Raw genomic sequence first — 16,425 nt, forward strand, 5'->3', positions numbered from 1 at the left:
ATATCAGGTTAAGCAGCTTTGCACCTTCTAAAAGCTCCCCTGCTTCCAGAGCGGCCAAAATCATTTAAACTTTTAAAGGGTAGGCCAGGCGGACAAGCCCACCAAAACTAGATGGAAAGACTATCTTCTGTGGATCCTGATAGAGAAAGAGATGGTCTGCTTAGAGGGATCATGTTGTGCTGAACATGAATGGTAATATATTACAAGCCTAAAATACTGCTATGTACTGTATATTACTAGGCCAACTTTATCAGAAGCAAAAGCTTTGGGACACATAAGCCTTTGTTTTATTGCCTGCAGGAATATGGTTTAGTGGATGAAAAACAAGCAAAGGTAATTTAAATGCCTTAGCATGGTCACTGCTTTACCTAAAGAGAAGTGTAAACTGCTTTGGGTTCATGCGGCTGTCAGTGGCACAGAAATTTTGTTTAGGTGAGAAAATGAATTCAATTGAATACAAGTATTCAAAGCTAATGTTCAAAGCTAAGTAAATTAAAATTTAAAATTAAAATAATGTAGATATTTTAGCAATAAATGATACTTAACACATCTCAGAAAAGTTCTAAGAAAGTTAGAAGTTTTGGAAGGGTCTTCAAAAGCTCAATTGAAGTGTTACTGAAAATATGTGGGAAGTTCTCACACATAGTTTCCATCCAAGGAAACCTAATAGTATTTCCAAGCTAGAAAGGTTTGATAGGAAAGAATGAGTTGGCCATAGGAAGCTTAGAATATTATTATTTCTGAAAAGGGGGGTACTGGCTGAAATGATCCAAACTTCTTCACCTGTCATATTTACTATTAATTTATTGTGAATCTGTACACAACTGTATTGAAATAACAAGTAGGCGTCAACATTTGTAGGAATGTGTCATGTTTTATTTATTTTTTTCTCTCATGCTGAAGTTGTGTCAACCTCTGTTCATTTAGGACACGGGTGTTAAAACTTGCAGTGTCACGTTGCCATCACGTGATGTATTTTGACATTCTCCCCCTTTGCAGAGCTGGGGTGGGCACGGCCTGCGCATGATACATCCGGCCCACGGACTGCCAGTTTGACACCCCTGATTTAAGGTTGATACCCCTGATTTAGGCATTCAATAAAACATACATTTTAACCAGGCATTCCTAAATATTTGCATGCAGCTGTTCATATATTTCCTGCAGCAACTGAAATGGAAGCGTTTAGACTGCTAGGTAGCATATGCCACATGAAAAAACAAAACAATATTTTTTTAAATTAAATGGTAACTACCTTCCATAGGTAGATATAGTGAGTTCTTTCTATCCCAATAATTATTTTGTGAATTACATAAATTCAAACAATAAAAGGAAACAGGCATTCACACAAAACAACACTAGACAATTTAAAAGTATTTTACAAGCAAAATATTTTACTACTTCTTCCCTTCTTGTCCAAGATGAGAATAAATGTACTAGTTTATATATAAACTGTACATACTGTAAGCAAATCCACATTTCAAAAATTATTCTATACATCATTAACATACTGGAATCTATAGGCCTTATGAAGAAGCAACTGTCAATGATAATATTAAAATTGTTGTGTCTGTAGCAATAAATATGTGCATATTTTTAATCAACCCATTATATAATTTGGTGACAAGACCTCATTGTGTTGGAATTTATTATTATTTTTTCATGACGATACCTGCTTCCCAATCTATCATAGGTCACATATAAAAACTATACTTCTGCAAAAAATAATTCTGCCAGGATGTAGATGGTACAGATATGTAACCCATTCAAGCCAGTGCAATGCAGGTTAACAGTTATCCTCTGATGAGTATTCTGATGCTTATCAGATTTATGCTAGTAATCTCTCATCCAACAAATGGTATTTATTTTCTTATTTATGCATGCTGAAGCCTCTTTCTATGCTCACAGACATTCTCTCTAGATCAAGGCACTAGAATATAAAAAGGCTTAAAACAGCTATTACGTTCCTTCTTATTCCAGCATGATGAATCTACTTATCTACAATTGTAAAGTCAGAGTGATATTTTCATCTGCTTTATTTTTCTATGTGCACATGCACCACTACATCCCTTGAATTATACAACCAGTAATTCTTTCTATCCTCTTCCTGTAACACTGACTCTGGATTTTACAGGACTAAAATACAATTTTTCTAAGTTGTAAATATAAAGAAAATTAAATACCTTTGGTAAAAAATAGATAAATTTAACAAGATTAGAAAAGCAAAATGTTATGCCATCGAAGAGTATAAAAATGTACACAACAAAAATATAAAAATATAAACAAACAAAAAAAACCTTGAAGGCACTAGTGGGAGGAACAAGACACTTCATTGATTTCAATTTTTTCCTCCTTGCTCACATATACTGACCAGGCATTTTTGCAAAATGACAGGAACCTGACTGGGGAAAAACATAGAAAAGGGTGCAGTCCTTTTCATATCTATAAGTGAAAAATGTAAGTTTAACTCAGAATAACACAGTTTTAAGCAATTGACACTTTAATTTAGGACATGTAGGAGTTACTGCAATAAGTGAAATAAGATTCCAGAAGTTTAGAATGAAAAGGCAGAAGCAACTGACCTGCAGAAGGAAGGCTATTAGAAGAGTTCGGGTTTTGAGCATTTCTAAACTTAAATCTTTTAAAATTCAGGATGAGCAAAAGAGATGATATTATATATTTATATCAAGGTGGAGGAAAAGAAATCCTCATCAATGCCTTCTGCTCATAGTTTTAATGGGCTTTCATGTGCTGTTACATTGCATACATAATCTCTGTTTCATTTCTTCTCTCTTCATCTCCCCAGAACCATCAATCTTGAACATGGAAGATCTTCAAAGGAAACAACTGAGATTATACAAGGAGATTAATGCACAAGCCCCAGAACAGAATAAGCCTCTAATTCAATGTGCTGTAGAAGAAAGAAGTTCCTTTTATCCTTCTGTATTTCCTTTACACACACAGTCACACTCCTCATGATGATCCAAAGGGACATCTGTCAGAGATTTATGCAATCCTCTCGAACCACTTCTGGGCTTCAGCTGCAGGACCTGCAAGGGAACAGTCCAGCTGTCATTTTAAATGCCATTAAAAGAAGCAAATCATTAAATAAAAATCCTATTCCTGTGTTAGAAATCAGTATTTGTCTATGGCAGGTACATATTCATTTTGAAATCCTATTCATGATTTATGCATAACCCAATATATCTTGGCCCATAAATAGTTTACTAAAGAAGGTTTTGGCTTCTTTGTTCCAACATTTGAAAATATAAATCAATATAATAATTTAAAATTTGTGATCCTCATAAATTGGAGTTCCCAATTAGTATTTAACATTGAAATAAACTACATGCAAAGCTTATCCTAGTTCAGGTACAGAAATCACGATGCATAACTATCAATCAAATCCTTACAGATGAAGACCGTTTCTTTCTACTTGTTAGTCACCTGTAATTTCCCTAACAAACTAACAGTGTCAAGACTGAGGCCATTTTGAGACTTCAGCGCTAACACACTGGAGCAGAGGGATAGGGAGGGGGAAATTGAGATAGTTGCGGTGTTGTAGCCAAAACAAAATACTTTCACTTGGGAACCAAGGACATTCCTGCAGTTGCTTGGAAGGAGGGGACTGGAGTCACCCAGAAACTGGACAGCATCCTGATTGGACCATGTGATTAATTGTTTTGAAAAAGTGAAAAACTTTTACTTTTAATTAGGTAAAAACTGTGGAAATAATCAGAGTTGGTTTTCTCCAGCCTGTGGCAGTGATATATCAAGTAAACCTATTCCTTGAGGAATTTGCTTGCTTCAGAGTTTTGTTTGCTATGGGTATGTTACTGACAAGCAGTTGAAAGTAATAGTAGTTAGAAACATAAAGGACTTCTTAAGGTGTCAGTTTTTTCAAGACAAGACAAAACTGCCTAAAATGATTTGTAAATTGAAATCTCAAGTATTGACATCCAAGCATGATAGTTTGCTAACCAACATCTATTATTATAGTTTTCCTTGGCCCCAAGAAAAATACAATTCAATATTATACCTCATGATACTTTTTGGTAACTTTGGTAGGGACACATTGGCATTCACTGCAAGAATGTTGACAACAGGCACAATTTCCACCGCAGCGTTTAACCAGAAGACAAAGTGGCCAAAAAATGGTGTCTGTTCGTTTCAATTCTTCTCGTACTGACACTGAAAAGTTGCGTGGAGTACAGCTATACATTCTTACTTCCTCCTTCAGCAGGTTCAAATCTACAACTAAACAACAAACCAATATTTATTGTAATTTGCTCATTAAATTCTTTTAGAAAAACTACGCTATGCAAATATACCATGCCAATAGTTTTTTCTATGGTTTAGTGAACTTGTGAATTTTAAGATATAATTTACACAGTTGTAACATTTTTCTGAGTTAGGAACCTACCCAATAAAATAAATATGTCAATGGCTGACAGTAAGTATCCATTTACCTTCTGATGTTTATGTGGATAAGTATTTATACTGGAAAGAAAGAACTTCAAGATTACTGATGACCAGTCAAGAACAAATGTTCCTTCTCTTTTCCCTTTCCTTTTCTTAGATGGCCTAATCTGATGCCCTCCAAATATGGTGGACTTTGGTTTCAATAATTTAAGCCCATAAGAAGGAAAAAACAAAGTTTGTAGATTTTAACTACAGTATATATCACATTTCAAAATACATTTTAAAAAGTGGGTTCCAGAAAAAAAAGTCTGCCCCTGGAGCAGTAGAATGTAATTCCCCCCCCCCCCCCCCCTGTTGGTAAAGGACAAGCTAACAGAGATCTCTGCTTTAATCTCATGACTCTATGTAACTTTGGTCATTTTGTAGCCTATTTGAATTTTACTTTTTAGATTAGATTGTTTTAAGGAATATAAATTTCTTAAAAGTCAAAAACTTCAAAACCTAACCCTGTATATTGATTCTAAATTAAAATAGTTGGATTAGCCAATTGGATTTTATGCTTTATCAAAATGTATTACACTGCAATATATATTTGTAGCACTTTATTTCACATGGGATATTGACTAGCAGTTTCAAAAAGTGCTTGAAAAAGTCTCTGAAGTGAAAAAAGGGGGGGGGGTTCTTTATTCTTCTTATCTTTCTGATATGTGTCTTTTAAGAATTTGCAGGACATAATGCTAGCTTTGTGTATCAGTGAATGTTTATATTCCAGTAAATGTTTACTTAACCAAAGAAAAAGTTAATAGATCTGCGCAGGAAATTCAATGGAAAACTCTATTATTCTGAGAAAAATTAAAAACCCTTTGAACTGGGTCTCATTCATTCATCAAATTTGACATGCTAGTCAAATAACTTAAAAAGGGGAAGGAGGCTTGTTTGCAATGGCAATGTAACTTTATGATTCAGAACTATCACCTGAAAACGAATTCCAACCCAAACAGGGAAGTGTTCATACTAGAAAGATTTAAAAAAAATGCTTCTCACAAACTTTGAAGACTACAAACATAACTCTTCAACTTGAGTGGGGATAAATTTGCTGGACAAGCACTAGTATTTCAAGTTTAAATTAACTCAGAAAGGATTGGAGAGAAAGGGAAGTAATTAAAATTGCTATTTAAAAGTCCAATATGGGAACCATAGTTAGTTGCTTTACTGAGGTGATGGGCAGCAGATTAAATAAATAAAATAAAATAAATGAAATACATCCATCCATCCATCTTTGGTTGGTCCAATATGGGAACCATAGTTGCTTTACTGAGGTGATGGGCAGCAGATTAAATAAATAAAATAAAATAAATGAAATACATCCATCCATCCATCTTTGGATGCCATGGATACTACTACAATAAATTTTCATATACAGTAAAACCTCTGGTCCCAACCATAATTCATTCCATAACTTTGGTTGCAACCGGGTTTGGTCATGACCCAAACCTAATTTTGGAAATTTGGCGCTTATAAAAAAATGGCGCAGAAGGGGAAATTGGCCGTGAAAAATGTGTGTGTGTAGAACCCGATTTGATTGTGGTCAGAAGCGTTTGTAAATGAAGTATAAATAAGTTGGGTTTTTTACTAATACTCAATGTTTCTGCGTTAGTGCATGCAACTGATTTTGGATGAAACTTTCATAATAGGCACTGCAAATAGTAAACATAAAAAGCATGTCTTTTTAAACTATGAAATATTAAGGACACTTATATTTTCTTTTAAAATATATTTAAAAAAAGGACACATACATTTAACTTGGCCACAACATTTTAACATGTTTAGATCTGATTAAATTCCAGACAACCCAATTTGAAAACAATCAAAAGATTAACTTGGTATTTCAGAAAGTATAGAATTACTTATCTCTGTATCATATAGTGCATTTACACCATTTCATAGAAAATGAAATAGCTGCTTTTGATTTTTTGATTTGGAATGAAAACATTAGTATATTATTATTTTTTTAAGTGTGGAAAGCTTTAATTTTAACAGTTATTTGAAAAGTTGGAGTTTTACAGATATCATTATCAGCAAGAGCCAGTTTGGGGTAGTAGTTAAGGTATCAGAATAGAAATAGGGAATGTTTGAGCTCTAACACTGCCCTGAACACAAAACTATCTACGTGACCTTGGCCCAGTCACTTTCTCTCAGCCCTAGATGGAAGAACTGGCAAAACCACTTCCCAAAAAAAAATCTTGCCAAGAAAACTGCAGTCTCCAAGAATCTGACACGAATGAATGGAAGACAAGAAATGTAGGGCAATAAATTCATCAAAATGTAAAATATTTACAACAAATACACAACCACGTTAAGCACACTCTTACCAAAAACTTCTATTCAGTCTGTTTCATTTTCTTTAAATAAGAATTTCTAACAAGTTGTATACCAAATAACTTTCAATATTAAATTTGGCATTAAAGTTGTACTTTCTTACAAATCATTAATATTTTAAGCCCCAGGAACTATGCCTTTCAACATAATTTTTTTTAAAAGGGAGCACACAATTAAAAAGAACCCTAAACCTTTCATTTCTGCAATAATTCTGCATGTCAACAGTGAATACCATGTCATCTCAATAGGGCACATTTTCTGCTTTAGGCTATTGCATTACAGACTTGGTAATGTAGTTTGAGGGTGGTCCTTTAAGATGTCTGTCACAATTCTGTGATATGTTTATTCAATGGCAATTCTACTTTAGTGTCTTATTCAAGTACTTTTAAAGATTAGTTCAATATTGTTTTCTTTTGGAAGTTGTTGATGGGGAAACCATTATTTTGTCAGAATAGCCTTTTTAGAATGGAATGCCCGTGCTTCATTTGGCAAGAATGCAAAGTGTCTCCCCACATGAACACATACATAATGACACAAATAGTCATATTAAACTAAAAGCAATATTTTAATCAGAAAGACATCGCAATGTATTTTGAAATAAACATGTTCAAGAACAGCAATACTTCATTGAAAAAATTAAAGGTGACAGCTATATCTTTATTCTGTTTCAGACTAGTCAAATATCCACAAGTGAGTTTAGACAAATTTGCTTATTCATCATTCCAGGTAATACTTTTATGTTTATTGTGATTTTAAATTTCATTTGAATACGTCCCCCCCCTGCCAGAACTGTTTCCCGTTTCACTTACTGTTATTATCAAATACATTAAAGCAGTGTTTTTAAATTCACACCAAAAAGTAAGCCTCTGGAACTGAGAGCTGCTTCTAAAACAATCATTCACAAGCCTTATTATAAGTATGCAGCGGTATCGCAGCGTACAAAGGAAATTTTAAAGGCAACCAAAAGGAAACTATTTTATGATGCAGCACGCAGATAAGGGACATGTTTTAACAAGAATCTGTCCTACTGATTCAACAGTGTACTGCCTAATGTTTCGAATGACATGAATCCTGTGCTGAAAAAAATGGAAAACAAACAGGTGGAACAAATCTGCCCTGAAGGGTCAATGCAGCTGTGCCTCATGTTCCATTGCTTAGAAAGATTATTTTACTAGTCAGGGGACTACTTTTGTTTTTTGTTTTTTAAATTATGTTCAAGAGTTATAAAGAGATAACTGCTGGGTCAGACTGAGAATCTCTCAGTCCACAGTAGCTTCTAATTAGCTTACACTCCAAAGCTTTTAGATGGATTAATTTCTGGGTAAGAGCCACAGGTTTGCAGTTCAAAACATGTATACTCCATGGATTTATAAAACCCTAAAATGCATAAAGAAGTCAGCAGCGAAACAGGTTAGACAAGGAGTGTCAGGACAGAAATCTATTAGCTGGAAGTTTGAACAAACAGGGACTTTGCTCTGAAAAAATATTTCAGTCTTCTTTTCCACTGGCTAAAGCACTGTCATTAAAAAATAGGGGTAACCATGACAATCATTATCAATTGTATTGATAGAGCACAGAGCAGTGGTGGGATTCAAATAATTTACCAACCGGTTCTCTGCCCTAATGGCCAGCTGGGTAGGCGGGGCTCGGTGGTCATGTGGGTGTGGCCAAGTCAATGTCACTCAGGCCGATGGACACTTCGCCTTAGTTGTTACAATGTAATAAGGGTTAACTGGAGAGGCAGTTTCTGTAAGCAGGGCAATAAAAATTAGGCTAGAAACAACACCAGACTGTTTCCTTCCTGCCTTCCTTACAGGATTAGCCCTGTAAAGTGGAAAAAAACAAGATTTCTTCCAAAAACCGGTTCTCCGACCTGCTTATAAAGTTACCAACCGGTTTTCCCGAATAAGTGTGAACTGACTGAATTCCACCACTGGCACAGAGCATATGGTGACCTTCCCCAATCCTTGAAATGAGGATAAACATATTTTTTATTTATTTATCACATTTATATAGGTGCCCATCCCATGCTTATTATTGTGGCTGGACTACAATAAAAACAGACCAAAAAACAAACATTAAAATTATAAAATTAAATATCAACATTAATTTTAAAGACTAGAAGAGAGTATCTTGAGAAATACAGTGTAGCCATCTCAGCAATTCTTTCTTTCCCTGGGATTCCCCAAGCCTGCAGACATTGACATAAACTTAGTTATCCTCTGGGCTGGAAAATAAATTCACTAACATTGATTAGACCATTTCTAGAGAGTCTCATTCTACACTCTAAAAGTAGTAAACAGCTTCAAAAATAATCATATTACATACATGTGCCATCAATCAATGGTTACATGCATATACACGATTTGGTTTATCAAGAGCTTTGGGTGTTCAATAAAAGAAAGAAGAAAAAGCCAGAGAAAAAAATGACAAACTTTACCTCTTGACTTTCTGCCATGAATGTAGGCTTTCCCGAGAAGGTGCCAAGCTGGTTTGTATAAGTCTTCCAGATCCAACTGCCACCGGTCAGGCTCAAGGTACTTGATCAGTTCTTCTATGGTACTAAATCCAGCCACAGCATTGTTTAGCAATTCTAATGGTAAAGCGGATGGTGGCAAGACTGTTGGACTGGAAGATTCAATGTGGAGCTGCAATGAGAGAAGATAAATCATAATCTCTATGTGGTGTCTGCAGTTACAAACATAATTAAGCTACCTAATTTCAAAATATTTTTTGTATATATTGTGTTTGTGAGGGAAAGACGCAGGAGCCATGGATCAGAGAGTAAGATGTTTATTAGTAGGTGACAAGCGATTCAGAATGTGTTACAACTGTCACAGTATTTATACTCTCAGGTACCAACTGTCATTTAACTGTCATTACAACCACCAATCACAGGCTGTGTTGCTGGGTTATAACAATATTATAAAAGCAAAAAACAGAAAAATGAACTGCTGCACGTTTATTTAGCAACCAGTAATAAAAAAAAACCCTAGAAACTGGCTGTTCTGCATGTCATCCAGAAATTAAAGACTTCACACTCTCACCTCCAAAAGCAATGGAAATCTCAGCCTAGTATTAGATGAATTGCTCCAGATTAAAGCTAAACCTTATACATTTGCAGTGCACATACTTTTAGCCAACAGCTGAATGATGGGCAGAAATTTATTAAATGGGAATTAGGAATGGAAAATGCTGCATGCTAGGCCAGATACTGCAGCTTTAATTTTAGAAATGTCTGAGACTATTCCAGAAGCATAATCAGCAGAATGGTAGAGAACTCTGTAGAGAACATTGTATTAATCATGAGTGGACAAAAAAAGAAACTGCCAGGTTTCGTGCCAGTTATTTTGCAAATACCAATTATCTAGCATAATAGCAGAATTCCAAGCAACACTACAGATTTGACGTATTCATATTTTCCACCAAATGTCACTTGTAATCTGCAAAGAGCAAATCAAAATGTAAAAATAATTATTTAATAATCATAAATATTTAGGTGGGAGGCTCATTGGAAAGAAAAATACCATAGTTTGTTATGATGATAAAAGAAGCAAAAATAGTGGCAGGAATCCAAAAGTTTGAAAGTAATATAATAATAAATATTAACATCCGGAAGTAGGGAATCATACAGTTAAAATAAGGCCATTGTTATTTTGCCTCTCATGTCACATATTCATTAAAAAAATTCAAATATTTGAATATCTCATTTTTTAAAAATCTAGAATGCTATATATCTTTAATTTACCATGTTAAACACATTTAAGTATTAGATAGCTCCAAATAACTTATGTCAGTCATAATACTATGTGTGAATAGGATAGGAACTAACTCATATGTAAATATGCTAAGTTAACAACTCCTTGCAGTGAAGCCAAAAATGACAATTAGTGTTGGATTAAGTGGAATTTCCTGTTCTGCTATTTATACAATATTTTCCATGCACAGATTTGAAGCTATCAAAATATAGCTGGGTTCAGTGCACAACAAACCTTTTTCCTGCAGGATCTTTGTACTTTCACTAAAACCAATAAAATCTATATTCTGAAAGCTTAAATAGAACACAAATGCTAAAATAAAGATTGTCATGATTATTCGGACATGGAAATCTCCAAAGCCAAGAAATATTACCGTATTTTCCGGCGTATAAGATGATTTTTAATCCCCAAAAATAATTTAAAAAATCAGGGGTCATCTTATACACCAGGTGTAAGAAAGTCCATACCAAAAAACCAAAACAAAAGAAAAAGCAACGCCACCAAGCAAAAACGCCAGCCTTTCAATTGATAACCTCGGCGTTCCTCGCCTGGGCACGTGCATGGATGAGCGCTGGGATGGCTTAGTAAGGTCTAGCTGGCAGTCCGGAGGATGAAGGCGCTGAGTTCTAACTATGAAAGCCCATGGAGGCCTTCAGCCGGTTTGCGGGCACCTTAAAGTAGGGGGTCGTCTTATACGCCCAGTCACCTTATACGGCGGAATATACGGTATATTATTAGAAGCATTTAATGAAAAGTAAAACAATAATGTCATTCATCCATCCATTTTTGCAGCAGTCAAATGTAAGACAATCACATTGTCTTGAAACTATAAACTACAAAGCAACAGAAAGAACAAGAAATAATAAAAAAGAGATAAAGAAACAAAATATGAAGGAAAAGCCTCCGTCATAAATTTAGATAAAAATTTCAATGTTTCATTAATTAGCTTTCAATAACTATTTCAATAACTATTGATACTTTACAAGAATCATATCAATACCACTAAAACATGATTCCTAATCTATACAAATTATTCAGTAGGAACTTTATTAATTTGAAACCTAAGCAAAGTTAGCCTTAATTAGCCTTTATTTATTTATGTGTGTGTATGTATATGCATATGTATATCACTTGTTATATTTGTATTATTGCAATTTTAAAAGGTATTTTTATTCTTACTGTTTTCAATTTTGTAAATTGCTAAAGACCATGAAGGTTGAGGTAGTGGATATATTGCAAGCATGCATATATGCAAGACATATGTATGCATCAGGGGTGGGTTGCTAATCCCGTTCCAACCAAACCGGTTGGAACGGGGCCGGCGGCATCCTCGTGCACGTGCGCAGTTCACGCATGTGTCTTAGCCCCTGCGCGATGCTCCAGCTGCTCGCGGAGAATCACGCAGGAGCTGTATGTGCCATGCGCCTGCGTGGAAGCACAGAAGCCTTCAAAGACCGGTAAGGAGCGTGGGAGGGCGGGTGGGCCCTTCGCCGTTCCCGGAAGTTACTTATTTCTGGGTTCGCCGACCAACCGGTTCGCGGGGACCACCGCAAACCGGTTGAAACCCACCCCTGGTATGCATGTATAAACTGAATTGTAGGACTGACTTCATAATGGCATGTCCAGGGTCTTTTGCTTTTAAACCTTTTATGGTCAAGATATATTTCAACAACAGAAATTGGTAATACTAAGTACATAAAGTATTGTAATTAAATATTGATAATCCTTATCCTTTTCAGTATGACTCTAAAGCTTTTATTTGCAGCCTGATTACAATTCAATATTGTTTGATCTTTCAAACTAAAATTAGACTAAACTTTATTTTTTAAAGGAAACCAATGTTATCTGAAGGAAATGAAGTTGACTGTTTTATAAATCATAATTAAGATTGTTTGTCTGATCCTGATGCTAAGCGGCAATTAATCAAATAAGAAACAAATACTTAAGATCTCAATATATACAAGAAAACACTACGCTAAGATTGATACATGTAGCATTAAATCAATAGTAAATTATAATCAGGTAACATTGTATACTTTATAAAAGTCTGAGGATTTTTAAATTTCTTGCAGTTAATACTTTATATATTACTAATTGCAATATTACGTTCTAGTAAGTATTTGGCCATTATAGGTAGTTCTTTTCTTGCCACATTTGTTCTTTTCTTAATTTTTAACATATATCTTTCTTGGCTTTTTCAGTAATCCAGGCACACATATATATTTTTTACTGAGAATGCAAATTTACTTTTTGTGTCTTAGCAACAAGAGCAAAATATTTTGGCCTATGAATTTCTAAAGGATCTGTGCTGTGATTTTCCAATGGGGGGGGAGGGGGGGAGAGAAAGACGGCTTGGGTTCTGTATATTTGCCCAGGAACAAATAAAATATGAATGCGATGAGATGAAAAACACTTCTCAATTAAAGCCAATGCTTAAGATACTATTCACATCCACTGCTCTAAAAATGTTACCTACTAAGATACACTGCAAAAAAACTAAGGAGATATTATGGAACTTCCAGAAATGAGGAGCATAAATATGTCATGGGAGGTTTTTTTAAAATATTGCATTCCTTATCCACTCCAACTTTAGATGAAAGAAGTGATACAGAAAAAAAATTAAATTCACTGAGAAAATACATTAATATTTTCTAGAAATAAATAATGAATTTTGAGGCAATATCATGCATGTGCATGTATATGTAGATATGTAGTATCTTTTAAAGATATGTAGTATCTTTAAAAAAATTGTACATTCATTGAGATTGGCAAAAAGCAAAAATAAAGTAGGAATTCATCACAATTTTCAGCAGAAGAAATTTACAATCTATAAAATCTATCTGAGCAAGAGACTGTTGCATTCAAATTAGTCCTGATCTTAAAAAATGGTTTTAAAAAATATTATCAATATCAAGTTTTAAAATAAACCATTTTTCCACTGTGCCTGAAAGTAGTATTAACAACTTTAATAAATCCCCAAATCTATCTTTTATATCAAAACTAAATAAATCAGATACTGTTCAGTAAACAGCATCCAATTAAGAAACTGATTTCAATCTCATAAAGTGAGTATAAAGTATGTGGAAAGTTGTTATGTGCAAAGGCATGAGTGAAGACAATAATTTGCTAATTAAAATCAGTGTGCAGCAGCACATGTGTATTATGTTGGGATTATGTTGGATAACAATCTAACTAACAATAAGTGGAAGTGCTTGCCCTGACATCAATGGAGTATAAAAAACAGCAGCAAAATTTTAAAAACTTTGTTTAATTGTTCTAATTCTATTTTTATCACAATAGTAGATTTTAAGAAGCAGAGAGAATATGGGATTTATTTTTGTATTAAGTCATTAGACTTTTGTATGAAAATTCATCAAGTAAAATTAATACTTGCTTTTTAAGAATGCATTTTATTTAATTTCATTATCACAATGGAACAACCTATAAAGCAGTACATAAATCTCTTCATCCTTAATATTATTCTCTGAAATGTAATGTAATAATAATAAATGTAATAATAAAAAAATTTCAGAGAATAATACTAAGGATGGAGAGATTTGTGTATTGCTTTATAGGTTGTTCCATTGTGATAATGATCCCTTGGTTCCAACTTCATCTAACTGAAACACACTTTTTAAAAAGGAGGGTGAAGTATAATGAAACTTTAATTTCAATGCTAGAATGACTTTGTTGTCATAGAAATGGCTTGAAACATTTAGAAATGTAAAGTAAAAAGTTGGAATTATAATTTTTTTGTATTCTGCTGCGCTGGGGAAAAAAAGTCAGAACTCACTACTTCCCCCCCCCCTCTGCATTTCTTTAACTTTTACAATTTGTGTTTCTACTTATATTTTGTTTTGTAATAAACTTTAACAAAATATCAAAAATGAAAGAAGTATGGAGCATATGCTTCTTTAAGGATTTGAAATGGAAGACTTAATGGCTAAGATGTCTGCCTAATATGTAATATAGCCCAGGTTCGAATCCCAGTAAGGGTATGGCTAGCTGATGAGAGCTAAATAGCTTGAAATAGATCTATACTAGTCTCCCTTTATTTATTTATCAGCACAAATAAAACATACACACACACACACACACACACATATGCAAAATAAAGAAAAAGCATAAAATATATATTTGATGCAGCTGACATCAGAAGAAAAACAAGAAACAACCAATATTTTGCTTCATATTTTTCCATCACCAGTAACTCTGGAATCTGATTCTGTTTTAAATAAAGTGTGCATTCAATGTTGGCTGCTTTTTCTTCTGGTCTGGATTGATCTACACCAAATTGGCATATGCCAAATGTGTTTTATTGTGGCTGTTCATAATAACTAAAATATTTCTTGGAATCAGGGAGAGAATTCTTCAAAAATTCTGACATCTAATTGCAGAAGGTGTATGGGTATGTCTTATATGGGGCAGGGGGAGAAAGGGAGAGCTGGGGAAGAGAAAGTCTAAATAAAAATGTGATTAAGTAAAAAAATAATAATGAAAGGACTCAAGGAACTACAGGCAGCACACTAGAATTTAGAAAGTGGTGTGCAACAAGGAAGGCAAGTGAAGGAATTCAGACCAGCCATTCATTATGTAAAATCAAAAGATGGGAAGAGGGAAAAAAGGGGGTGGGTAAGAACGAAGGCCAAAACTTTTCTACCATTTAGCTATTTTTCAAACCCACAAAACAGTAACTTTCAAAAGGATATGGGAACTGCTATTAGAGCTGAAAGGAAATACACGAAGTGCTTTTGCTGAAAAGATTTATTTGAATGTCACTTTGTTTGCTTTCCTATGCATGAGAAGAAAAAAATGATTTAGGAACCTTGAGCAATAAGGTTATAGTTCATGATTATTTTACTTAAGATGTTACTATTTATACCTGGGAGAAGCAACATTATGACAAATAAAAGCTGAAATTTCTAATTAGAAGTGTGGTATTTAATTAAAATGTCTTTTTAGAAATGTACAGTTCTTATGATTTACTAAAATTTCTTTGCAATATTTATCTGTTACATGACTGTTTTTGAAAAAAAAAAGGTGTAAATAAAATAATGTATCTTTATAAAATATACCGTATGTTACATGCATGGATTCATACTCAGTACATCTCTAGAATCAGTATCCACTAACACTTCATCTCATTTCTGCTCATATACACACAATACTTCTTATATGCATTATCCACAAGATCATCACACACACACACACACACACACACACACACACACACACAAACACACACACACTCAAGGGCAATAGTTTGAAAACATTTTTCTGAATATCATAAGGCTTGTGTTCTGTACCTATTTTTTCTTTTTAATTCATTTTTTATTTTCTAATGAGATGAGAAATTGTATGTTAAACATTCCAAAGAATTTGTAACAACAAGTGAAAGCTAGCATTTTAAATTAAAAATTGGATTATTTTATTTGTTCTTTTTTTGCTAATATAAAATTTGGAGGAGAGTTTACTTTTTAAATACATTATTTTAAATTATTGACTTTACCGGAAAAATATGTCTTTTGATACCTTGCCATTATTACTTAAAGTAGTATCCAACCTTGACTACTTAAAGGTTTCTGAACAAAACTGCAATTTTTATGCTAGTGGCATATGTAGTATGTTGTAAATTCAGTTAGACTTGTATATGTTTGATTTTTGTATCAGTTCCTCTATCAATGTTACCGAGAGACCAACATAGCATCCCTCATAGTAGAACCAAACTCTGATTCAATACTGATTATATCAAAACTATATAGGTTCTGTTCATGATAGCTGATGCCTTCCATATTACCAATTTTCCGCTACATTAGACCAAAAGAAGAGCTACAAATCCATCTAAAATTTAAAAAAGAAAAAAGAGAAA

General features: G+C 33.9%; 1 protein-coding gene across 1 annotated transcript in view; it reads right to left on the reverse strand.

The window, feature by feature from the left end:
• Positions 1-786: 786 nt before the first annotated feature.
• The window catches only part of PDGFC (platelet derived growth factor C), a 123,660-nt gene continuing 108,021 nt past the window's right edge, over positions 787-16,425 (reverse strand). Inside the window, exons 4-6 of the mRNA XM_087724654.1 lie at positions 9,239-9,446; positions 4,037-4,254; positions 787-3,047 (exon numbers count right to left, since the gene is read on the reverse strand). Of these exons, the coding sequence (XP_087580780.1) occupies positions 2,931-3,047; positions 4,037-4,254; positions 9,239-9,446 (543 nt within the window). The 3' untranslated portion in view covers positions 787-2,930. The remainder of the gene's footprint in view (positions 3,048-4,036; positions 4,255-9,238; positions 9,447-16,425) is intronic.

The sequence above is a fragment of the Thamnophis sirtalis genome, unplaced genomic scaffold (genome assembly GCF_051295495.1).
Source record: "Thamnophis sirtalis isolate CommonGarterSnake01/CBP01778 unplaced genomic scaffold, rThaSir2_p1.2 scaffold_10, whole genome shotgun sequence".
In the NCBI taxonomy this organism is placed as follows: Eukaryota; Metazoa; Chordata; class Lepidosauria; order Squamata; family Natricidae; genus Thamnophis; species Thamnophis sirtalis.